Here is a 25,617-nt window from a genome sequence, read left to right as displayed (position 1 = left end):
TGTGTTGACTCGAGTCGTAATAATTATTAATAATTGAGACAGTGTGTAGAGTGAACCGAAATGGAAGCATGGCATGACATTGACATTGCATGCATAGAGTACATGACCCGACATGTGAGATGAATACTGTGAGCATGAGTATGCGTGTGGTGCACGTGGGACCATTGTATTCGCGCATGTGCCTTGGGAATTTAAATGAACTGCCTAACCTGCAGGGTAATTTTTATGTTCTATTTGGGCCGAGGGCCAAGTCATTGTTTGCGTACTATGTTGTTTTGCCTGTCAGGAGAATGCATGCTAGCCTAGCCTAGGTTTAGGGGTTATACTCATTGAGATTCGTCTCACGGTTGTAATAACCCACCTTTTCAGACCCCCAGCCGTAAGGATGCCGAATCCACCGCTTTTTGGAATACCTATACAGATACATCAGTATACAAGTACATACCCCGCAGGAAATGGGGAATCGTATGTAAGATACCGATCCATGGTGTTTGTAAACGTGAGTGAATATTTTCATCAGACTCAGGAGTATGTGGCTTGGTGCTTGAGGGATGCCGACGGAAACCTAGGGCAACCCCTTAGGACTTTTGATGCGCCAGTTGGTCAGGATGGATGGATGGAACCCATACATGCGGATGGCGAGGTGATCAATCCTCAGGATGTCTACGATGTAGATGGCGTTGATGAGCCTATGGATGGAGAGCCACAGGTGATAGCTGAAGACCTAGACCAAGCTGCCGAGGAAGAAGACGAACTGGAGGACATGGATCTAGATTCTGACGAAGACGATGGGGAAGTAGCAGAGGTAGGATCGGATGTAGAGATAGGACCCGATGATGAGTTAGGGCTTTATCTTGACCCAGAGCTTGAACCGGATACTGAAGACGAAGAGGCAGCAGCAACGGATATGGATTCCGAAGAGTTCGAGCCTCAAGAGGAACCAGCAGAGGAGTCCTCAGAATCATCGGATCCGGATTGGGAGCCCTAGCTTAGGTCCCAACTCTTTATAGGGAAGCTAGTACTTTTTTTGCCTGCGATCTTCCCTGTAGTTGACCCCACCTTTCCTCAGCCATAGTATCTTTTTGATCTGGTGGCTTCTAGAAGTTGTTGTCTTCGTTTAAATCTTTTGATCTGTATAAAGTACATTGTAAAAGGGGGTTTTTCAGTGGGTAATGAAATGTACATTCCTGTTTGTATGATGTTTTATCTGTGGTATCATGTATTTATCTGTACGGGTGTATATATATATTTATATACGTGGTTTCCACTTGTGTTTGTTCTCTGATATAGTTTGGGTCGGCGACGCTTCCTGGAACGTTGCACCATAACCGGCGAAGGTAGGGATGTTAGCGCTTTCTTTGGGTACGGGGCGTGACATCCCCGTTTGAATTGGTATCAGAGCAAGGTCAGCTAGGTCCAATTTGGTCGAAGTTTGGAGTGATAAGGAACGATGAGACCATGGATAGCCAGTAGGGTGACCTTGTGTGCTACATGCATCTCCTGACAGTTGTGTTTGATTGAGTGCTTACTGGTATGACCCGTAAAGTACAGATGCGACAGGACTCGAGGTGAGTATGCGAACTCCTTGGGTGATGTGTTGATTGGCTCTTGTTAGGCCGCATGCTGGTTGTTTGATGGTTGTTTTGATACCTGCCTAGGACTTAGACTGGGATATATTGGTTTAAGTCTTTAATTCCTTAATGGAATCATAGCAGGTAGTGGAATAGCTGAGTTGTGAGGATGAGTAGAAGAAAGGGTAAGGAACCCTAGGGTCAGCCTAGTTCAGAAGGCCAAGAGGCCCAAGATCGCCGACTAGAGGACATTATTCAAACCCCAAGCAGGAGAAGGGGAAAGGAGCCCCAAGCCCAGGCTAGTGAGGGAGCCCGTGAGGCTAAAGATCCAAGATTTGACGATTTGATGAATACCCTACGGGAGATAGGGCGAGTTATGGGATTGCAAGCGCAAGAAAGGGCTGCAGCTTATGCGCAGGCTGCTGAGGCCGCTCCGATTGCTGGTAATGAAGGGAATCAGGCCCATCAAGGACAGGCTCAACCAGCAGGGGTTAGGCAGATGCCCCATTTAGTAGAACAATTTATAAAGTTGAAGCCGCCTAAGTTTCATGGTCGCGGTGACCCCGAGACTGCGCCAAGGTGGGTGGAAGAGCTAGAGAAAACATTTAAGGTTCTGGGGTGCACCAATGAAGAGCAAGTAGCGTTGGCGGTTTATCAACTTTAAGATGGTGCCAATGACTGGTGGAATGCCATGGAAGGCAGAGTATTTCCGGAAGGGACGGCCCCGACTTGGGCGGTATTTATTGAGAATTTCTATGAAAAGTACTTCTCGGAAAATGCTCAGGAAAAGAAACTAATGGAATTTATGCGTTTGCGTCAGGGTCAGATGACTGTGGACCAGTATGAAGCAGAGTTTGCAAGGTTGGCAAAGTTCGCGCCAACTATGGTAGAAAACCCACGGGATAGAGCTCGAAGATTCCGGGATGGATTGAAGCCGGATCTTCGGAGCCTGATTTTGTCTCATGATATAAAAAATTATGGGGAGATGCATAGGCGGGCTCAGATTATGGAGCGGGATCAGCACGAAAGGACAGCCACTTCGGGATCGCAGTTTGCCCAAAATAGAGATAATCGCCGTTTGAGAAAGAGACCTATGACTGGGAATAGGCGGTTTGTCCCACCGGCCAGGCGGAATCTTTGGAAATCGAGCCCCCTATTGAGTAGATATGGGGCATGTTTTAAGTGCGGGAGTATGGAGCATCAGATTCTCAGTTGCCCGCAGATGCAGCCCTCAGGACCACCCAGATTACCGCCATCGCGCATTGGAAATCAAGCCAGACCGCCCCTACCGGCTAATCAATGGCGACTGCCAGCTCAAGGACGGGTTTATGCCATGGCGCGCAAGGAAGCTGAGAATACGCCGGGCGTGGTCACATGTACGATTTCCTTATGTGATCATGCTGCTTATGCATTGTTTGATCCGGAGGCGATCCATTCCTTTATTTCCGAGCAGTTTGTTAAGTTGATTGGTATAGAACCAGTGTTGCTTGAGAATGTGCTTTGCGTGTCTACGCCTGTGAATGATAAAATGCTAGTCTCTTTTGGATGTCCCAACTGTAAGATTGTGATTGGGGATAGAGAAGAGAGTATCGACTTGGCAGTATTGGCCATGTTCGATTTTGATGTGATCATTGGAATGGACTGGTTAGTCCGACAGAAAGCTGTATTGGATTGCAGCGATAGGACGATCCAATTTAATCCGGATGGATGTCCTAGTTTTGTATTTCAGGGAAATCGAGGAGGAACCTCGATCCCTTGGATTTCCTCGCTTGAGGTGAGCAAGTTGTTGGATGATGGATGTGAAGGATATATGGTAAATGTTGTGGATCCGACAAAGGCGGAACCTAAGTTGGAGGATATACCCGTAGTATGCGATTTCCCCGAGGTGTTTCCTCAGGAATTGCCGGGTTTATCGCCTGAGCGAGAGGTGGAGTTCGTGATCGAATTGGCCCATGGGACAGAGCCGATTTCGAATGCGCCATATCGAATGTCCTTATCAGAATTGAAGGAGCTGAAAGTACAAATACAGGAATTATTGGATAAGGGTTTCATTCGCCTTAGTGCGTCTCCATGGGGAGCGCCAGTCCTGTTTGTAAGAAAGAAGGATGGAACTCTGAGGCTGTGCATAGACTACCGGCAGCTGAACCAAGTGACAGTAAAGAATAAGTATCCACTGCCGAGGATTGATGATTTGTTCGATCAGCTACAAGGAGCCTCAGTATTTTCCAAGATAGATTTGAGGACCGGGTATCATCAGCTGAGGATCAGGAACGAGGATATTCCTAAGACTGCTTTTAGGACCAGATACGGGCATTATGAGTTTTCGGTTATGCCCTTTGGACTAACGAACGCCTCAGCTGCTTTCATGGATTTAATGAATCGGGTGTTCAAAGAATCCCTGGACCAGTTTGTGATAGTCTTCATTGATGATATTCTAGTGTACTCTAAGAGCCCTGAAGAGCATGAAGTACACTTGGCAGAAGTGCTATGGACTTTAAGAGAACACAAGCTGTTCGCCAAGTTCAGCAAATGCAAGTTTTAGTTAAACATAGTGGCGTTTCTTGGACATATAGTTTCCGGAGACGAGATTTCTGTTGACCCTGCTAAGATTGAGGCAGTAATGAAGTGGCCTAGTTCGACCTCAGTAACAGAAATTCGAAGCTTCTTGGGATTGGCTGGCTATTATCGACGTTTTGTAGAAGGATTCTCGTCGATAGCCATGCCATTGACGCGATTGTTGAAGAAGGAATCTAAGTTCGTATGGGATGACAAATGTGAGAGAAGCTTCCAAGAGTTGAAGCACAGGTTAACAACAGCTCCCGTGTTGACCATTCCATCTGGACCAGGAGGATTTGAAGTCTATAGCGATGCATCATTGAGAGGACTTGGCTGTGTCCTGATGCAGCATGGAAAAGTGGTAGCATATGCGTCACGCCAGTTGAGGCCCCATGAGATGAATTATCCGTCGCATGATTTGGAATTAGCCGCGATCGTATTCGCTCTCAAAATCTGGAGGCATTATTTGTGTGGAGAGAAATTCCAGATTTATACCGATCATCAGAGCTTTAAGTACCTATTCTCGCAGAAAGAGTTGAATATGAGGCAGCGCCGATAGATGGAGCTTTTAAAGGACTATGATTGTGACATTTTGTATCACTAGGGTAAGGCGAATCGAGTCGCTGATGCCTTAAGTCGCAAGTCTAGTATGATGAACCTAATGGTCAAGGAGTGGACATTATTGGAAAGGCTCAGAGATTCAGAGTTCAAGTTCGAAGTGAGCCAGATGTCTGTTAGCTGCGTTGAGGATCGAACCGGAGATTCAAATTAGAATCAAGGAACTGCAGTCTACGGACCAGGAGATCCAAAAAATTGTCGAATTGGATGCCGCTAAGAGGAAGTCAGATTTCCAAGTGAGTGAAAATGGAATCTTGAAGTTCCGGGGAAGAATGTGTGTGCCTGATGACGTAGAGCTCAAGGAAGAAATTTTATCAGAAGCTCACAGGAGCAATTATAGTATCCACCCAGGTAGCACGAAAATGTATCAGAATTTGCGGCAACATTATTGGTGGAATGGAATGAAGGCTGATGTGGCTAAGCATGTGGCTGAGTGTTTGACGTGCCAACAAGTGAAGGCACAGCACTGTAATCCTGGAGGATTGCCGAGACCATTAGAGATCCCAGAGTGGAAATGGGAGCACATCACGATGGATTTCGTGACGGGATTGCCGCGAAGCCAAAAAAGGCATGACTCGATATGGGTGATAGTAGATCGATTGACAAAGTCAGCGCACTTCCTGGCAGTGCGAAAAGATTTTGAATTGGAAAGGTACGCAGAGTTATATGTGCGGCAAATAGTACGTCTTCATGGAGTGCCAGTGACGATCACATCGGATCGTGATCCAAGGTTCACAGCCAATTTCTGGAAAAGTCTGCAAGTGGCCTTAGGCACCAAGTTGCAATTCAGTATGGCCTATCATCCGCAGACAGATGGTCAGTCGGAAAGAACGATTCAGACTCTTGAGGATATGCTGAGAGCCTGTGTATTGGACTTCCAAGGCAAATGGGAAGAGCAGTTGCATTTAGTGGAATTTGCTTATAATAACAGCTACCAACAGAGTATTCAAATGGCGCCGTTCGAAGCCTTATACGGCAGAGCTTGTAGAACGCCATTATGTTGGGACGAAGTTGGTGAGCGAAGTATAACAGGCCCAGAGTTAGTACAGCAGACGGTGGAAGCTGTCGAGATCATCTGAGATAGACTGAGAACAGCGCAAAATCGCCAAGAGAGTTACGCCCATCGGAGACGACGACCCTTAGAGTTTCAGGTGGGAGATCATGTATTTCTCAAGGTGTCGCCAATGAAAGGATTATCCCGATTCGGCAAGAAAGGAAAACTCAGTCCAAGGTACGTCGAGCCATTTGAGATATTGGAAAAGATTGGTGATATGGCTTATCGACTTGCCTTGCCTCCTAATCTGTCCCAAGTGCACAATGTCTTCCACGTGTCGATGTTGAGAAAGTATGAACCAGATCCGACTCACGTCCTAAGATATGAGGAAATAGACGTGGACGACAAAGTGTCGTACGTGGAAATGCCAGTCAGGATCGAAGATTAGAAGGACCGTGTGTTAAGGAATAAGACGATCCCAATGGTCAAAGTTGTTTAGGAGCATCACGGAATGGAAGGTGCCACTTGGGAAAGCGAAGAAGCTATGAGACGTCAGCACCCCCAGTTGTTTGAGTAGATAAGGATAGATTGCAAATTTCGAGGACGAAATTTTTGTAAGGGGGGAAGAGTTGTAACAGCCCGAATTTCGATGTAATTCCGGGATCAATAAAATCGACATTATTTCGCATTTCATTTTGGTAAGTCTCGTCCAGAGCTGATCACTCTAGGGATACTAACCAGTGGGGTATGGCTAACTGGGAAAATGGTACGTGGACCAGGGACCCGATCGTGAATCGGACACCGATCACGAGAAATGACGAGGGAATATTTTGGGCCAACGTGGGCCGATATCAGGAAAAGTGATGGATTTGGTTTGGCGAAGGCCAACGATGTACAATCGGATCGCAGGTGATTCTGCACGATCGAAAGTGCACGTGGCCAACCAGTCCTGAACTGGAACCGAATGATCGCGACCTCTGGGACTAGTGATAATTTCTCATCTTCTCAATGATCGAGACCGTCATGGTTCGGATAACCCTAGGTCGATACGCGTAACCCCTAAACAGCTGCCCGTTAGTGAGAGACTCTGAAATTGAAAATTTAGCGGGCTTTGGTCACGAAATTGGACCCGGACTTCTGTGTCGATCTTCGAGGGCTTGAGAGGCTATTTTTACGATTTTGACGTCATATTATGCTGGCCACGCACGTTTGGGGATAGTACGGTCAAAAAATTGAATTTCGACTCGGAAGTCAAAAAATTACGATTTTGCACCTCGAGACCCCGACGTTGATTCTGAGGCCGTCTGAGGTTATTTTTCGCGGCCGATGTCATTTTAGAGTGGCCACGCGCATTTAGAGTTGTTTCGGTCAAAAATTGGAATTTTGGCTCGGAAGTGAAAAATAATATTATTTTATTCCCAGAACTCGGCAGTCGATTTTCAAGGGCTTAAGAGGCTATTTTCGCGATTCCGACGACATATTACGTTGGCCACACTCATTTAGGGTTGATTTAGCCAAAAATTGGAATTTCGCCCCCGGACCGAAAAAATGACAATTTTGCCCCCGGGCTATTTTCGGGTCCGAATTTTTGCGAAATTATTGGGATAATTATTAAGGGTCTTCAGCTGCATTATTGGCCCTATTTACCTTTTTTCCCCTCAATTATTTGGATAGGATCAACTGAGACCGTTGGATTAAGGGCATTTTGGTCAAAACCGTTGGATCGGCGACATGTGGCGCCCTTGGCCCACCCTATTTGACCGGATTGACTCTCTCTCTCTCTCTCCTCCTCCCCTCACTCGGCCAGCCTCCCCCACCGATCAGCCCTCCTCCTCCGTTCTCTCTCTCTCTCTTGGCCGTTCGTGGATCTCGCCGGACCGCCGCCTTGCTGCCGCCGTTCGCCGGAGCTGCTGGTCGGCGGCGCCGTCCACGTGTCCCCGACCCCACCAGCAACCTCATCCCGTCCGTTCTCTCTCTCCCTCGTCCCCGTTTTCTCTCTCTCTCTCTCTCTTTCCGTCCGGCCAAAGGACCGACGGAGCAAGCCGCCGTCGCGCCGGAGCTCAATCGGCCGAGCTGCTGCCGCCGTGACCTCCAGCCCGTTCGTACGTCGCCATACGTCGCTGTCTGTATAGTGTCCGTATGGTCCGTACAGTGACCGTACGGATGTCCGTACGGTGTCCGCCGGGAACGCCGCCGCCGGTTCCACTGTTCATCGGTGATCGGCCGCCGTTCCTCGTCGCCGTGGTCTAGAATTACGTGAGTATAATTTCTAAACCCGGATTAGGACTGATAGTGCATTTTTTGGACTGGGTTGAGGATTATCGGTGTACATTGGGAGAAATTAGTGAGTCGAACAATGGTAATGGTGACAAGAATAATATTAGTGATTTATTGGGGTGGCGCGGACTAGTCGAGGATTAGGTGACTGGACTGCCGGGTATGCCCGGACTGACTGACTTGTTGATTGTTGTGCCTATTTATTGGGGAATTGAATAATGCCATGTCGTGTGCTCGTGTGGCCGACTCGTGCGGAGTGTGATCGGCCATTTGATGGCTTGAGTGGGTTATGGAATTACACATTGTGAATTTGGGTCGCACGGTATTAATAGGCCAAGTAAGCACGTGGCTTGTGAATTAGGCACTGTGGAATGACTTTGATTGAACTGTGTGCCTGTTCCTATGTTGTGTGGATGCTCATGTTGCATTTCATGGCACGCGTTATGAATGCCGAGAATGAGGCTTGTGATGAAATTGTGTGAGGCTGCGTGCCTGTCATGAGCATATGATAACCTAAAATACCCTGATGCGTGTTACGCGGGGTTCATATAATAACTAGATGTGTGTATGTGTGATCACATTTCGCCCTGATGCGTGTTACGCGGGGTGTGCCGTCCTCATGCACTTTGAAGCAGGACGATGCCCGGTTCGTCCGGAAGACGACCATCCTGATGCGTTTTACGCGGGCTCTGGTTCGTGAGGAGATCAGTGTTGCGCCTCATGCACTTTGAAGCAGGCAAGAGACACTGGGCCAGATCGGTGTTGCGCCTCATGCACTTTGAAGCAGGCTAGCCACACCGGGCCGGGAATTGTGTTGACTCGAATCGTAATAATTATTAATAATTGAGACAGTGTGTAGAGTGAACCGAAATGGAAGCATGGCATGACATTGACATTGCATGCATAGAGTACATGACCCGACATGTGAGATGAATACTGTGAGCATGAGTATGCGTGTGGTGCACGTGGGACCATTGTATTCGCGCATGTGCCTTGGGAATTTAAATGAATTGCCTAACCTGCAGGGTAATTTTTATGTTCTATTTGGGCCGAGGGCCAAGTCATTGTTTGCGTACTATGTTGTTTTGCCTGTCAGGAGAATGCATGCTAGCCTAGCCTAGGTTTAGGGGTTATTCTCATTGAGATTCGTCTCACGGTTGTAATAACCCACCTTTTCAGACCCCCAGCCGTAAGGATGCCGAATCCACCGCTTTTTGGAATACCTATACAGATACATCAGTATACAAGTACATACCCCGCAGGAAATGGAGAATCGTATGTAAGATACCGATCCATGGTGTTTGTAAACGTGGGTGAATATTTTCATCAGACTCAGGAGTATGTGGCTTGGTGCTTGAGGGATGCCGACGGAAACCTAGGGCAACCCCTTAGGACTTTTGATGCGCCAGTTGGTCAGGATGGATGGATGGAACCCATACATGCGGATGGCGAGGTGATCAATCCTCAGGATGTCTACGATGTAGATGGCGTTGATGAGCCTATGGATGGAGAGCCACAGGTGATAGCTGAAGACCTAGACCAAGCTGCCGAGGAAGAAGACGAACTGGAGGACATGGATCTAGATTCTGATGAAGACGATGGGAAAGTAGCAGAGGTAGGATCGGATGTAGAGATAGGACCCGATGATGAGTTAGGGCTTTATCTTGACCCAGAGCTTGAACCGGATACTGAAGATGAAGAGGCAGCAGCAACGGATATGGATTCCAAAGAGTCCGAGCCTCAAGAGGAACCAGCAGGAGAGTCCTCAGAATCGTCGGATCCGGATTGGGAGCCCTAGCTTAGGTCCTAACTCTTTATAAGGAAGCTAGTACTTTTTTTTGCCTGCGATCTTCCCTGTAGTTGACCCCACCTTTCCTCAATCATAGTACCTTTTTGATCTGGTGGCTGCTAGAAGTTGTTGTCTGCATTTAAATCTTTTGATCTGTATAAAGTACATTGTAAAAAGGGGTTTTTCAGTGGATAATGAAATGTACATTCCTATTTGTATGATGTTTTATCTGTGGTCTCATGTATTTATCTGTACGGGTGTGTGTGTATATATATATACATACGTGGTTTCCGCTTGTGTCTGTTTTCTGATATAGTTTGGGTCGGCGACGCTTCCTGGGAGCGTTGCACCATAACCGGCCAAGGTAGGGATGTTAGCGCTTCGTTGGGTACGGGGCGTGACACTAGCTACAGGTTTGTTGATGTAAGAGACGTTGCACATGCACACATTCAAGCTTTCGAATCTCCTTCCGCTAACCGCAGATATTGTCTTGTTCACAAAGTCGTGCATTCTCACGATGCTTTGAAGATCTTGCGAGAGCTATATCCTGCTCTACACCTTCCTGGGAAGTAAGATTCGCTCATTAGATGTCCGGTTATAATATTCTTATAGTGTACTAAACTCGTCTGCTAAAAAATTCCTGGCCATCTTCCTCATCATTGACCCCTATCCCTCATGATTTGAATGACATCAAAAAATCTAATTTCAGCACTCTCAAATTTTTGTAGCATCAAGTATAAAAATTTAAGGAGTAATGTCAGGAAGTCTTTGCGCATAATACCAAATGATAGTCTCAAAACATTTCATGTTTTCTGTATTTTGTGCAAAAGACTAGAACAAGACGACTCACATTTGGCTTTGCTAAAAGCAGATGTGAAGATGAAGAGCCTTCCGTGCCAACCTATAACATATCAAATGAGAAAGCCAGAAGTCTGGGCATCAGCTTCACTCCTTTGGAGGTGAGTTTTAAGGACACTGTGGAGAGCTTGAAAGAGAAGGGTTTCTTCAAGGACTGATGCTACAACAGGCGACTAAAAGAATGAAAACTATGCCAAAGTCGATTAGATGGGCATTTTCTGCCGCAACACACTTATATCGGAGTTTCCTTCGGGGCGATCTGAAGTTTTCAAATTTCTCCAGAATTTCTACGATGCCACCTGAAGCTTGCGGATGCAGCTATTGTCATTGTCAGACGAATGTTTGACTGTTATCTGTATTGAGTAGCTTGAAATCCAGCGGCAATCCAAGAAGTTCACATTTGCATGGTAGTGAAACTCAAGCCTTGTGTGTCAAAGGGATAAAAGCGAAAATGGCAATAAAGACAATGGGTCTAATAACCAAAAGTCTACGTGTAGCAAAGGTACAACCGATGCAGTCAATTCCAGTAAACAGGAAGGTGTTCTGGCCTGCTATCCGAGTGCCAAATGCCAATCCAATTGAGCAACCGGCGCCACAGCATACACCTTTCCTCCCTCGTTCTAGAAAACAGCGAGCAGGGAGATCTTCTCAAGTCTCTTCGCAGGCTTGTAGCCTCTCAATAATGACAACATTATCGCGAGCCGAATAAAATGGCTATAGTGCGGTGGTCGTAAACAAGGTAAGTTTCATACGCATATCCTAAAGTCAAAGAAAAACTGAAGGATGTTTCCCTGGATCAAAGGAAGAGATGTTGAACTTCTTAAATTTCCATCACCTCTCTCGGTGGGGAAATTGCTGAGGCATAAGTGCTCAACTTCCACGAGCTATCCCATTTCACCGCATGTCTTTCCCAAACCCTACAGTAGATTACCACTTATTTTTAGATTTTCAAGTTGGCGGAACTATTTGTAAATCATCGCCATAACATAATATTTCTACCATCCACAAACCTGATAGAAGATTACCATAAAACTTTAAATTTTACAAGAGGGATGTAGCTATTTGTAAATTACCAATGAAATAGAATATTACCAACCAAAAATCCAATAGCAGATTTACCGCTTGGAAAAGCAATCAGCATGGTGTGGTTGGATTCACAACAAAAGCAATATACTTAGTTCGGGTTTCATGAGACAACCAGGGAAAGAGGAAGAGAAACAAACTAAAGAGATTTTCATATATTAATATTCCAAGCCAAATGACACATTTGAGATATGGAGAAATTTCACACATCCAAAAAGATTCGGATACTTGAAGAACATAAATCATAGATCGGCTCCTATGGCCGCATGGTACACAAAGTTACTCGCCATATATGAAGTGTGCATGATTCATGGTTTTTTTTTGCCTGTATACTCTTCAGGGATCCCACTATTTTTCTCTTTGTTACTTTTAAATTATATCTCAAATTTGAGTTCGCGTACAAAATCTGACCCAACACACAAATCACGTAATAAATCGAGGGATTGTTTTATGTTGGAGTGTGTGTATATATATATATATTCAAGTTTGACCTGTTTGACTGAATATCATCAGACTCCTCTGAAGAGCGTGTAGTGTACGTCTCTTTGTTAGCCGCACAATAAAGGTGTTCATATCCATATATATTGGTTGTTGCTGTTCAGAGCAGTACTTGTGGGTTCTATTTAGTTACTCCTTTCAAGCCGCGAAAGAGGGACTCTTATTTGTCGCCCACGAACAACATCAAAGAGAAACTTACATCCAATTGAAATCGTGTTCAAACTGTGAGGTAATTGTCAATGATTTGTTTTATCGAGCAATTACGTGAGACTAAATATAGTGGTTTTGGGTGTAAATTTGTTAGAAATAATAGAATTGATTTTGGTACAGTTCTCAAGAGCCTGTATCGTAGAACATGGGAAATGCTTCAGTGTTGAAGTCGGTAATATTTCCACGTTGGAGTAGTGGTATTAAAGTTTTGACAGGAAAATGTCCAGCTTGCATCTTGAAGACAAGAAGTGTTCCAATTGGAATTTGCTTCTTAAACCGACTTCATTGAATGACCTGACTCAAAGTTGGACTCCTCTTAGTGTGTAGATTACTGTGAAGCAAACACCTAGTCAAAGTTTGATTCTTCTTTGGCAGTAATTGTGGTGTAGCTCTAATATATATGCGTACGCTAAGTAGATTTTCGTGTAGAGAGAGAAAAGATAAGCTTGTAGAGTTAAGCTTAGAGAGAAAAAGCTTGTATTGTTCAGCTTGTAAGAAAGGTGTGTCTTCCGTGTAAGCCAATGCGAAAGGCATTTTGAACATAGTTCTCTCTCCTTTTGCATATTTGTGTGCTCTTCTTGCCAAAACCTTCAAAGTTTCTATATCCTTTTGGTTCCAACAAAATTAGGATTGGAAAACATTCGAGCATGTGAGTGTTATAGCTCTCCAATTTTTCAATTGATTGGTGGATTATATGATGGTGGCTATCTCTCCATGAAGTAGATACTAACAATTGAACCAAACCATGTAAATTTCTCGTTTTCATTTATTTGTCCGGTGATTTCACATTGAACCGCGTTACTATTACAACGTATACAATGCTTTGTAAGGGATCTTAAGTTTTCTCCTAGTTTTTGCTGGAGTAGCGAGGGGCTTCCTAGTTACTTTAAATTTTTGCTAGACCTTAAAGAAAAGTTGTAATCCGAGTGAACTGAATTTCTTATAAGCAGCAGAAGACATTTCTTTCGTCTTAGCTCTCTTCTCATAGCTCACTTTTTCTTTATAAACAATCGTACCGCTCATCTTTTCCGTTGTTATAGAGATAAAAGCCACTCCATGAAAGATTAGCTCGTTTCTCCTTTGCTACTTTGTGCTATACCATATGGACCGAGCGGAATCATATTCTCTTCAGAAACCGGTCACTCTTTGTACCGGCCATTCGAAACCACCTCACTAAGGTGATAAGGGATTGGGGCGCTACCTTCAAGCATGTTCAAGACTCCTCCCGCAATAGAAGAATCCAAGCAAACTGGGGTCTCTCCTCTTCCATTTTTGACCAACTCTGAGAGATCTCCTTGTAGGTCTTTTCGATCCTTCCCCGGTTGGACGCATCTATTGTCCTTGCCTTTTGGTGATCTTTTGTTGCTTTGTTGAGTCGACACACCTTTAACCTATCGAGACACCCCTTTTGTCTCCTCAGGTTCGAGGTTTTTGTGTTCGATCTCTTTCCTTGTAAATTGCGTTTAGAAAAGTCAATATACTACTTACCTTACCAAAAAAAAAAGCCACTCCATGAAAGAGACTTGCCTTGAGTTGGTCAAGAAAGAGTAGGTGGCCACTGTCCCATTCAAATTTTTCTAGAAACAAATTTAATCAACGAGTGAAAGTCAATGCCTCACACAAGCCGGTCAAATAAATGATCTTGACAAAGTGCAGAGGTTGAATATCTCCTGAACGTAATAAAAGAGAATTCCCACTTACAAATGTATTGCACTCAGTAACCCTCTCATCCCCAGTTCCAAGGAGAAGAGAGGAGCAGAGATGAGTGCAGCAGAGAAGGTGGTGTGTGTAACCGGAGCGGCCGGTTACATTGCCTCCTGGCTTGTCAAGTTGTTGCTTCAGCGTGGATATACGGTCAAAGCAACTGTACGCAATCCCAGTAAGTTTTTATCTTGTTCGCGCTGCATTGTTCACAAATTGGATTTTTAATCTTTGGTTTGTCCATTTTAGTAGTAGAATGGTTTACTCTTTCTTAGTTGAAGCTTGAAACATTCTAGAAAATACGGAAGTTCTACTAAAATCTGTTACTCAGTTATGATGAAAACTATTCTCTTATAATATATCTTACCTTTGCAATTAACTCATATATACATGTGTAATTGTTTGTAAGTGTGTGTGCATGCCTGTATATATAACTTATGCTTCAGGGTACATACGGTACAATGGCATCCAGAGTCACTAGCTAAAGATATGAAGCTCTTGTAATATCTGATTCCATTGGCTTAACTATTCAAGTTTGGTTTAATACACAATCATATGCTACCTCTATAGTAAGATCCAATGCATAGCGTACATTATAAATTTATATTTGTGGTCTTCTTATCTATTGACAACATTTCTTGTTATGTGACTGAAGGCTCCCAGAGTTTTAATCTATTAAATCAAGTTCACCTTTCTGGAACGCATAAACAGATGATCCAAAGAAGACACAGCACCTTCTGGAACTTGAAGGGGCTAAGGAGAGACTACATATATTCAAAGGAGAATTGCAGGAAGAAGGGTCTTTTGACTCAATAGTTGACGGGTGTGAAGCTGTTTTTCATACAGCATCACCGGTTTTTCTCTCAGCTTCCAAGCCTGAGGTATCGGTATATTGCAGTTGTCCGTCATGATTTTCTGTATTTGTTAAATGTGAAGTGTCACATTTTTCAAATTCCAGTTCTTTTTCCCTGGTCTTTTGGTGCAGTTCATCAGATGGCACATGATCTAACATTTCTTGGATGATAAGACAAAACCGTTCTAATCAGATTCCATTCCTTACACATTGCAGGCTGAAATAGTCGATCCTGCAGTTAAAGGTACCCTAAATGTTCTCAGATCATGTGCAAAGGTCCCTTCTATCAAGAGAGTGGTTTTGACTTCCTCCATGGCTGCGGTTGTCTGCAATGGGAAGCCTCTGACCTCTGATGTGGTAGTTGATGAGACATGGTTCTCAGATCCGGCATTCTGTAAGGAATCAAAGGTGTGTAAGTAAGCTGGCTTATGACAGTCGGATCTCTTTTGCTTGGTCTGTGATGCCCCATCAACTGGATGAATTTTTCCAATGAAAAATTTTCAATAGATTTGATTTTGACTGGTATTGGAGCATAATTCATGTTAATTTAATCGTATACTGAGGCTGAACATGTTCAGTCCTGGCTTAATATTGTTGGCCCAGCAGTCAAGACACATTGTCTTCCTTGCCTTAATGGTTTTTCATCGACCTATCTGATTAATTCCTCAACCTTCAAGCATGTCCGTTTGTTTGCCCATTTTTGACCAATGTTTATACTAGTTGGGTGCTTCGCCACACAGAATACCTCTATATGACCATTAACTTTAAGGGATGGACGCCTTTTGAAGAATTACTTCTCTAGTCCTTCTCATCCATTGACTTCGAAATGTCAAACAAGGCAGAGCAAATTCAGTGTCATGTTGATGTCAATCACACCCATCAGTGGTGTGAGCTCACTCATCGCCTAACTTTGGTTTAATTATTTTCAGCTTTGGTATGTGCTATCTAAAACCTTAGCGGAGAAGGCAGCTTGGGATTTTGCAAGAGAGAATAGAATGGACCTGGTTGCGATAAACCCTGGACAAGTGATTGGCCCTCTCTTGCAGCCTACTGTCAATCTCTCTGTGGAGACGATACTGAACCTCGTCAATGGTATTACTTAAAATTTATTGCTTGACATGTCTACCATGTTGTTTTCCATGAATGGAAATATCTTTCAACACGTACAATTATCCTTGTGTCAGCATTGTGGTTCTCATCTGTTGTCTGATATTGACGGTTCATTTGTATGCGAATGATTAAGGACTTTTCACCACATTTTCTCTGTGAGATAGAGACCCAACTGCACATGGAAACTCATTTTCCTAGCAAAGTGCACTTTGCTGTTGTGTTGTGACTACAAAGAGAATAATTTGAGGCTTATACAATGCAGGAGCTCGAACATTTCCCAATATCTCTTACAAATTTGTTGATGTCAGAGATGTGGCACATGCACATATTCTAGCTCTTGAAAATCCTTCAGCTAGCGGCAGATATTGTATGGACGGAGAACCTATACATTGTCATGGCGTTTTGAAGATCCTGCACAACTTTTATCCTACACTGCACATCCCTGAAAAGTAAGCCCCCATACTTCTTCAATGTCTAAAGAGAGAGGTACATTTTATGAGCATCCCTAGAAGAAGTGAAAATGATTAGTAATGGTGCATGATTCATTGTTAACGCAGATGTGAAAATGACGAACCATTCGAGTTGGCTCCTCGGGTGTCAAGGCAACAGATTGAAGGTCTGGGTGTGCAGTGTTGGGATTTTGGCATCTAAATCCCATAGAATTGAATGAAAAGTGTGTGGCTGAAAGTGTCCCACATTGAATAAAAGAGAGATGGGAGATGGGTTCAAATAGTTGAGCCTCACAAATGGATTTGGGCCCCAAGGGGTACCCCACTTTTGTGGAAGAGAGAGGACCTACGCCAAGCTAGGTCGGTCACCCCACGCGCGTGCGCCGCCCGTCCGGCTTGCTCGGCTCGTTTCCGAGTTCGGTTTTTATTTTTTCCGAACAGACACATTGTTTAGAAATTATTTATTTATTTATTTTTGGACAAACAAACATGTCTGTTCGTAAGGTTCGGTTCGCCCGAACGAAAACCGAAGCCCTTCGCGACTGTTCACGAACCTAACCGGTTCAAGTGAACCTTCGCTGCTGTTCACAAACCCTCGTAACTCTTCATTTTCGCCACTAAGATATGACAAAACAGTTAGTTCGGAAAGTGACTCTTCGTGGCATTTTATATATATATTCCCGTGAGACATTTTCCCGACGCACTCTAGATATTTTTCACTTCATCATTTTGTGCGATTGTTCTGCAAAATTGCGTTAGAAGGAGTCCTCCGGATACGTGCCGCTTCGGAGGAACAAGATCCGTTCTATCCTGGGAGACGATTGTCCAATATCCTCGGGTACTGATTGAGGGGCCAAATTCGTCTTAAGGACACGACGTTATTTCGTTGGGCTCGGATCAACATTTTGCTTTTTTGTTTGCACTGCCTTCAGGTTAGTTTCCTTGACATTTGATTTCAATTTCTAGTATGCGAACATAGCCGACAACATGAAGTTCATTCCTTTGGAGGTCAGCCTAAGAGACACTGTGGAAAGCCTCAAGGAGAAAGGCTTCGTCTGTGTCTGAGCTTCCTGACAAGCGACAAGGAAAACCCTATACTTCACCAGCATATATACAGTTTCCATGAACTTATAGTCATAATAAGCTTCCAGTAAAATTTAATGCTTCCCTCTTATTAGACTCCATCGAAGGATGCATGATGTCTTATAGTCACTTGCTCAGTGTAAGTTTGCAGACTCTAAACTTGAAAGTTGATGATGAACGTTGTTTGTTGAAGCAATTTTCTGCTTTTGCCAGTGATTTCTATTTCTAGCTTCATGTCCGACTACTTCTAACAACCTGACGTTTTGTATGTGAGTTGAGGTGAAGCTATGCCCTGTGTTTGTTCTGAGACAGAAAAGGCAACCTCTAACATGGATGATGGGGAATCCTAAGAACCATTCATGGTTCGACAATAAGCCAAAAGAATCGCTGGGAAGGTGAGATGTCGATCATTCCCATGTTCTGTTTGAAAGGCTTTTCATTAATCTACTCCTACTACGGGTCAAATGATGAATGACTAATAATAGGACCACTAATCTCCACACTAATTTCCTGTTGGTGCTCCACCATAATCGATCACAGTAAAGCTGCACTTTAGTTTCTTACGTAGTGCACGATGGTCAAATTTAATTTTTAAAGGCACTGACATGTGATTGGCCCTCTCGGAATAGTCCATATATTGATACTTTCCATCCCTATCCCTTTTGGGCTTCTGGGAATAGCTCTTCTTCTGGCTTTAAAAATTATGCGAGTTTCGGTGATTGGGCGCTGATTGTGCTATAATATTATGACAAATCCGTTCTTGCGGAACGAGAGAGTCTCTACATGCTATACCAAGTTGATTTATTTTTCAGATTTGAAGAATTTCCTTCTGACCAAAACAAAATTTGATGTTCATGTTTAAGGCAGATCAACTTCTAATGCATAAAATCGAGAAGACAACAAACAAATCAGGACTGATATTTTGAGCCCTTCCACCTTTGAATAAATATACAAACTTTACATTTGATTGGGACTGAGAAAACAAAAAACAAAATAAAAATCTATGATCTCTAACAATGACTGATGATGACGCACGATGTGTGGTGCATAGCATGTGGGTCGTCCGAGTCATTTTCACTAATGTCCATAAGCCTCGCCTGTTAGTTTTGACTCCTTCAGAGTCCGAATCCGACTTCCTCTCGGATTCAACTGCACCAAAATCAAACGCCACCTGGTGAGACTCCCCCCTCCATCTGTAGTCGTCCACCATTCATTACGATGTTTAACATTTTTGTTCTGCGGACCTAATTGTCAACGTTCTCGTTCAGATGGACAGTTGCCTGAAACCCGATCCTGACGAACGTGATGAGCCAAACGGGAGAAAATTAGAAGTTGGGTGTGTGTTAGTCTCCTCCTCCTCCTGTCAAATTTCCCCAACCCCCACCACCTTTTTTTTAATTCTTTACTTTTCATTTTAATCAAGGCTTATACGATGCAGGAGCTGTTACATTTCCTAATATGTGTTGAGGATCTGTCGATGTCGGAGATGTTGCACATGCGCATATTCGAGCTCTTGAACACCCTTCAACTAGTGCCGGGTACTGCATAGTAGGATAACTCCTATACGCTCACGACGGTTTGAAGACCTTGCACAAGCTTTATCCAACATTGCACCTCCATGGTGAGTCCTCGCTTTATTTCAACTTCACAAGAAAGGAACATTGTCATTCTACCGTTGATTTATGTAGATTGAATTCAGTGCAAAGGATTTAAAACCAAAAGATCGAGCGACTTGAAAGGACAATGCTCAATTTCCAATCATCTGTACAAGAGGAAATGCAATGTCCTGATGCCAAACTGTTGCCCTGTGAGCCCACCTTTCAGAATGACATGGCTACCAAGACGAACGGCGACGGCATTTGGTGATCTGCAGAATCGAAATTGTATGGTGCATATAATTCGAACACATATGTTCGTTTCTCTTATATGTTATGCTTACCCATAACATTTTACTAGCCCGGAACTATCAATTATATTGAAACTATTGGAAATATGGGATAAATTGATGGGTGAATGAATGAGAAATTGATGCTCAAAAAACACCCTTGAGTTGGAAGTGGGATGTGGAAAAACACTAGTCCCACATCGGAAAAAAAAGAAGGCCATGGAGTACTTTATATACAGTTACACTTATTTGAAGTGGTAACTATCATAGCACAAACTCTCTGCCTCGCGCGCAGGCGCAGGGGGGGTGCAAATCCGACGGGCGCGAGCGCACATCTCGCGTACACGATTGCATGACCGAAAAGTGGGCCTCGTGACGAGCCTAATTTTGCCTTCTGATTTATTTTTCCTTTCAACTCAAACAGTTACGAATTTCATAACGTGTCCGTTATTCGTATTGATTTTATAACGGCAGATTTAATCGGCCGGCCGTTATTATTCCCGAATTGCTCTCCCCTCTGTTCCTTTTTTATCGAAATCATTCTTCCTCTGGTTTTACACTCTCTCTGCATTTGCACTGTTTTTCGGTAGTGTTCAGTTCCGCAATTTGTTCAAGTTCGCCGGAAGCTTTGAAGTCCTGATTACTTCTTAGCAGTCAACCGTTGTATCCTGGGAGACAGACGTTCACGAAACCTCGGACGCGTCCTGAAGGGAACGAATCTGTTTTAAGGAAACTGTGTCAAACACAAGCCTCGGTATTCATTTGTATCGATTCCAACTTCGTTATTGCAATTTCGTTTATTTGCGATTCTGTATTGTTTGTGATTTTTATACTAATGCCAATTTGAATTTTCGCAACAGAAACTTTGGCAAAGAACAAAAAAAGAACGGCAATAGAATGAAAAGATGGTCATCTCAAAGAAAATTAGTAACGATGAAAAATGCTGCGAACCTTGACTGACGGAGAACACTGTAAAGTTTAGGGAGCTGTAAAATAATTTTATAAAATTTAACAACTTTTAACTACTAATGGAATCCAAATCTAACATGGAGAATAGTAATTTGAACTTCCAACTCGGCCAAGAGACGAGTCGGTCACAACTCTCAAAGATGTTTGATAAAAATGTCGGAGCCTTTTGCGTATATTATGTGTACTGTAGAACCTTGACTTGATTTATGATCAATCTAAGATTTCCCGTTATTAGCAATTTTGTAATTTTACTATTGGATGCGAGATTTGAAAATGATAAATTCGTTATTTCAAAATTTATGGGAAAAGTATCAAAAAAGGCCTATACCATTGATATCGGTGCCAATTTAGTTTTAAACCCTTTTTTTGTGATAATTTATTCCTAAACCTTTTGTTTTTGCTCCAATTTAGTCCTTCCGGCTAATTTCGGTCAGATTTTGCTGACGTGGACGCCCACCAGTCGGCCACAAGAGCTAACATGGATAACTTTTAGTAATATTTTAATATTTTTTTGAATTTTAATTTCTTTTTTTCTTTTCCTCGCCTCCCTCTTCCTTCAGCCGGTCGCCGGACTGGCGACCGGCCAGAGGCAGGCGAGCCACGCCGCAGCGATGGCAAAGGCGAGCCTTGCCATGGCTGAGCGAGGCTTGACCTCGCCAGATCCGGCGAGGTCGGGCCTCGCCTGGCCTTCGCTAGAGGCCGCGAGGTCGCGGCCTTCGCCCTCGCGACCTCTGGCGAGGGCCAGGCAAGCCTCACCGGTGGTTGGGCGAGGCCCGATCTCGTCGGATCTGGCAAGGTCGAGGCTCGCCCGGCCCTCACTAGAGGCCGCGACCTTCACCCTCGCGGTCTCTGGCGAGGGCCGGGCGAGCCTTGCCGGCGCCTGGGCAAGGCACGACCTCACCGGATCTGGCGAGGTCAACCCTCGCTCAGCCATGGCAAGGTTCCCCTTCGTCGTCGCTGGCGAGGGCGAGCCTCTCCAGTGGCCGACGTGGCTCGCCAGAGGCCGGCAAGGTCTTCTGGCCCTTGGCCAGTTGCCGGTCCGACGACCGGCTGAAGGAAGAGGGAGGGGAGGAAAAGAAAAATAAATAAAGAAATAAAAATTCAAAAAATATTAAAATATTATTAAAAGTTATCAACGTCAGCAAAATCCGGCCAAAATTAGCCAGAATGACTAAATTGGCACAAAAACAAAAGGTTTATGACTCAATTGGCACCAAAACAAGATTTAGGATTAAATTAGCACCAATGCAAAAGGTTTAGGACTTTTCTAATACTTTTCCCCAAAATTTACTATTGGATGTGAGTGTGGTAAAATCATTATACTGTTTCTAAGTTACTAACGAATTGACGGGCGAGTTGCCAAATCTAATTGAAGAACAAGTGGTGGAATAGGGTGGCCGTTCAAAGTTTCCGCATCCATCTTTCTAATCGAAGAGCAAGGGCAGAATTCCATGGTGTCACACGACCCCTCGAACGGCACCAAAGCATAATGCAGCTGAGATGAACATGTAGATGCCTACTATGAACATGTTTGGAAAGATTTAGCCAACGTAGATAACGTCGTAGTGTGACATGGATAAAATTTAGCCAATATAGATGTGGTGTAACATGGACAAAATTTTATCCATGTCACACAATGGCATTGTCCAATGGCCGCGCCAGCTAGATTTTCTCAAATTTGGTGTCGGTGGGACTTGATTAAAAAAATTGGATAAGTATAAGGACGTGATAAGACAAAGTAAACGTACATGGACTTGATTCAAAGAATTGTGTAAGTACAGGAACGAAAAGTAGAGTTCGGCTTTTTTATTACAGTAGTTACCAATTCTTTCAGAAATACACCACTAAGGAAAAGATAAATTTTCTAACGGAAGTCACCCTCAGTTACGTTACAACTGAAGGATAGATTCGAGTAATAAAGTACTTTACACATCCTTGGCCATGATGGATAAAATACTAAACAAATATTAGATAGACTTATTACGATATGCATTAATATTGATAATCCAGGCACGGGCACTGTGACATTCCGTAATTTCGCTCACTTGGGATTTATGAAATGAATTATTTTATTAATGTACTCGTAGTTAGTTCTCACCCGGAACTGATCATTCCTGGGATACTAACCGTTAAGGAAAGGCTAGTGATGTAACAGCCCGAATTTCGATGTAAGTCCGGGATCAATAAAACGGATATTAATTCGCATTTCATTTTAGTAAGTCTCGCCCAGAGCTGAACACTCTCGGGATACTAACCAATGGGGCATGGCTAACTAGAAAGCGGTACGTGGACCGGGGACCCTATCGTGAAACGGATACCGATCGCGAGAGATGCTGAGGGAATATTTTGAACCGATGTGGGCCGATCTTAGGAAGGTAACGGATTTGGTTTGGCCATGGCCAACATTGTACACTCGGATCGCAGGTGAATCTGCATGACCGAAAAGTGCACGTGGCCAATCAGTCCTGAACCTAAACCGAACGATCGTAGCCTCTGGGGCTAGTGATAATTTCTCATTCTCTCAATGATCGAGACCATTACGATACGGGTAGCCCTAGGTCGATACGCATAATCTCTAAGCTGCCGCCCGTTAGTGAGAGACTCTGAAATTGAAAATTTAGCGGGTTTTGTTTACGGAATTAGGCCCGGATTTCGGTATCGATTTTCAAAGGCTTAAGAGACTATTTTTGGGAATCTGACGTCATATTACGCTGGCCACTCACATGTGGAGTTAGTACGAGTAAAATTTGGAATTTCGGTCCGGGGGTGAAAAATTACGATTTTGCCCCCGGGATGTCAGCGTCGCTTTTCGAGGCCAAATGAGGTTATTTTTCGTGGCCGACGCCATTTTTGGGTGGCCACGCATACCAGGAGTCGTTTTGGCCAAAAATTGGAATTTCAACAAAAATTGGAAAAAAATAATATTATTTTATTCCCGAAACTTTGTCGTGGATTTTCGAGGGCTTGTGCGATGAATTTCGCGATTCCGACGCCATATCATGTTGGCCACGCATATATGGAACGCGTATGTGCGAAAATTGGAATTTCGATTCGGGATCGAAAAATTACGAAAATGCCCCTAAGCCATTTTTGATTAATTCCGAAAATTGGATTTAATTTTGGGATTAACCAAGGTGAGTTAAGGTTAAACCAGGTCTAGTCAACCATGGTTGGGGACAAAAGACCATTTCACCCCTAAATTATTGGATTAGGGCAAATCCTAGCCATTGGATCAAGGGTAAAATTGTCAAATGGGCTTAGATAATGACACTTGGACTCCACTAAGACCATCTTTGACCCATTTGACTAGACCCTCTCTCTCTCCAGCAGACCATTCGGCCATTTCTCTCGCAGACTTCTTCTTCTTTTCCCGTTTCATTTCTGCCGTTTCCGTTTCTGCACGTCCTGGTACTGTTCACGCCGGAACAGTACCAGCCGGAGCTGTCCCCGCCGAGCCAGCACCACCAGCAGCTAGTTTCACCCAAGAGCAGCCACCACAGCCCTGGTTATACTCCAGAAACAGCTCTCTCTCTCTCTCTCTCCTGTTTCCCTCTTTTCTCATTTTTTCTGTTTTACAAACAGTGCCGCCGGAGCTTCGCCGGAGCTCCGATCGCCGTTCTGTCGACACCCGGCCGTCCAGCACGTCCATACGTCGCCGCCGAGCACCGTTCGTACAGTGTCCGTACGGGGGGGGGGGGTACTGTTCACGCCGTACGGATCACTGTTCACTCCGGACCCGTACGGACGCCGCGGCTGTCACTGGCACCTCACCGGCCACCGTCCCCAGCCTGTCCGTACAGTGTCCGTACGGGGGTACTGTTCACACGGCCGTACGGGGTCACTGTTCACGCCGTCCGTGCACCGCGCCGCCGTCCGCCGGGAATTCCGCCGCCGGTTTCACTGTTCACCAGTGATCGGCCGCCGTTCCCCGACGTCGTGACTTTGTATTAGGTGAGTAAAATTCCTAAACCCGGATTAGGACTGATAGTGCATTTTTCCTGGACTGGTTTAGGTATTATCGGTGCATTTTGGGCTGGCTTAGATAATAGCAGTGTGTATTTGAGACTGGGTTGAGGACCGATTAGTAGAATTTATTATCGGGTAAATTTAGTAGTTTAATGAGAACTATTGGGGAGGAAAATGGGGTTTAATGATCAATTTAGGAGCTCGTTGGTGAAAGTGCCGGGTGTACCCGGGTTGACTGATTGTACGTCAATTGTGGTTGATTTCGTACTGTTATGTCGTATGTGGTGTGGCTAATTTTGTGGAGTGTGATTGGCCATTGTTTGGTTTGCAATGAATTACTAACTTGTGAATCGCACGTTAGGCCACACGGTATTAATTGGGCCAATTAAGCACGTGTTGTGACATTAAGTGTCTGAATTATATTGGTGCTCGTAGTGCATTGCATTGCATAACATGGACACGCATTGCGTATGCCAAGAGTGAGGCATGTGATGAAATTGTGCGAGAATGCGTGTCTGCCACGAGCATGTGATCACCTAAAATACCCTGAAGCGTTATACGCCGGGTTCAGATAATAATGAGCTGTGTGATCACCTAAGGACCTTCGGGTCGATACCGTCCTCATGCACTTTGAAGCAGGACGATGCCCGGTACGTCCGGAAAGCGACCATCCTCATGCACTTTGAAGCAGGCTCTGGTTCGCAAGGAGAACAGTGTTGCGCCTCATGCACTTTGAAGCAGGCTAGAGACACTGGGCCAGATCGGTTGCTGCGCCTCATGCACTTTGAAGCAGGCTAGACGCACCGGGCCATGAAAAATTGATGACTCGAGTCGTAATAATAATTAATTGGGCAAGTGTGCCAGTGTGGGCCAGTGGGCCAAAGAAATGTGCATGACATGTCAATGACATTTGCATGCATAAACATGCATTGAATAGCATGCGAGTGTGTGAGACTCAGTGTATGAGCATGTGATTGGCGTACGTGTGATAATGTGTGCCACGTATGTCCCGTGATTATTACATATTGAACTGTCTAACCTGCAGGGTCAGAGAATTTTATGATTATGGTTGTGTTATGATTTTAAATGTTTGTTTCCGGTCAGGAGATTGCATGCTAGCCTAGCCTAGATTTAGGAGTTGAACTCA

At 44.3% G+C, this 25,617-nt stretch overlaps 2 protein-coding genes and 1 long non-coding RNA gene across 5 annotated transcripts; all 3 read left to right on the top strand.

The window, feature by feature from the left end:
* Positions 1–616: 616 nt before the first annotated feature.
* LOC130137349 (uncharacterized) lies at positions 617–988 on the top strand. The gene has a single exon (XM_056308155.1). The coding sequence runs from the start codon at positions 617–619 to the stop codon at positions 986–988; it is 372 nt and encodes a 123-aa protein (XP_056164130.1).
* Positions 989–10,218: 9,230 nt separating this feature from the next.
* Positions 10,219–11,073, top strand: LOC115664144 (uncharacterized). Its single transcript, XR_008814874.1, has 2 exons — positions 10,219–10,374; positions 10,677–11,073. It is a non-coding gene; the product is annotated as an uncharacterized LOC115664144 (long non-coding RNA).
* A 1,247-nt stretch (positions 11,074–12,320) lies between these two features.
* Positions 12,321–17,864, top strand: LOC115664146 (phenylacetaldehyde reductase-like). 3 transcript variants are annotated; one of them, XM_030586091.2, is made up of 8 exons: positions 12,321–12,473; positions 14,191–14,333; positions 14,867–15,036; positions 15,225–15,416; positions 15,938–16,100; positions 16,381–16,567; positions 16,676–16,749; positions 17,547–17,864. In XM_030586091.2, exons 2-8 carry the CDS (start codon positions 14,216–14,218, stop codon positions 17,630–17,632), a joined length of 990 nt encoding a protein of 329 aa, XP_030441951.2. In that variant the 5' UTR covers positions 12,321–12,473; positions 14,191–14,215; the 3' UTR covers positions 17,633–17,864. The 3 variants fall into 3 exon arrangements, 1 of the variants encoding a protein (XP_030441951.2); XR_008814872.1 differs by lacking the exons at positions 14,191–14,333; positions 14,867–15,036; positions 15,225–15,416; positions 17,547–17,864 and adding an exon at positions 12,575–13,103 and having other exon boundaries at positions 12,328–12,473; XR_008814871.1 differs by lacking the exons at positions 14,191–14,333; positions 14,867–15,036; positions 15,225–15,416; positions 17,547–17,864 and having other exon boundaries at positions 12,329–12,473; positions 16,381–16,604; positions 16,676–16,737.
* Positions 17,865–25,617: the final 7,753 nt, after the last annotated feature.

Source organism: Syzygium oleosum, unplaced genomic scaffold, assembly GCF_021117445.2.
Source record: "Syzygium oleosum isolate NSW1041296 unplaced genomic scaffold, Sole_v2.1 Sole_v2.02, whole genome shotgun sequence".
Lineage (NCBI taxonomy): Eukaryota > Viridiplantae > Streptophyta > Magnoliopsida > Myrtales > Myrtaceae > Syzygium > Syzygium oleosum.
The sequence above is the reverse complement of the archived record's forward strand: the minus strand, read 5'-3'. Positions and strand labels throughout refer to the sequence as shown.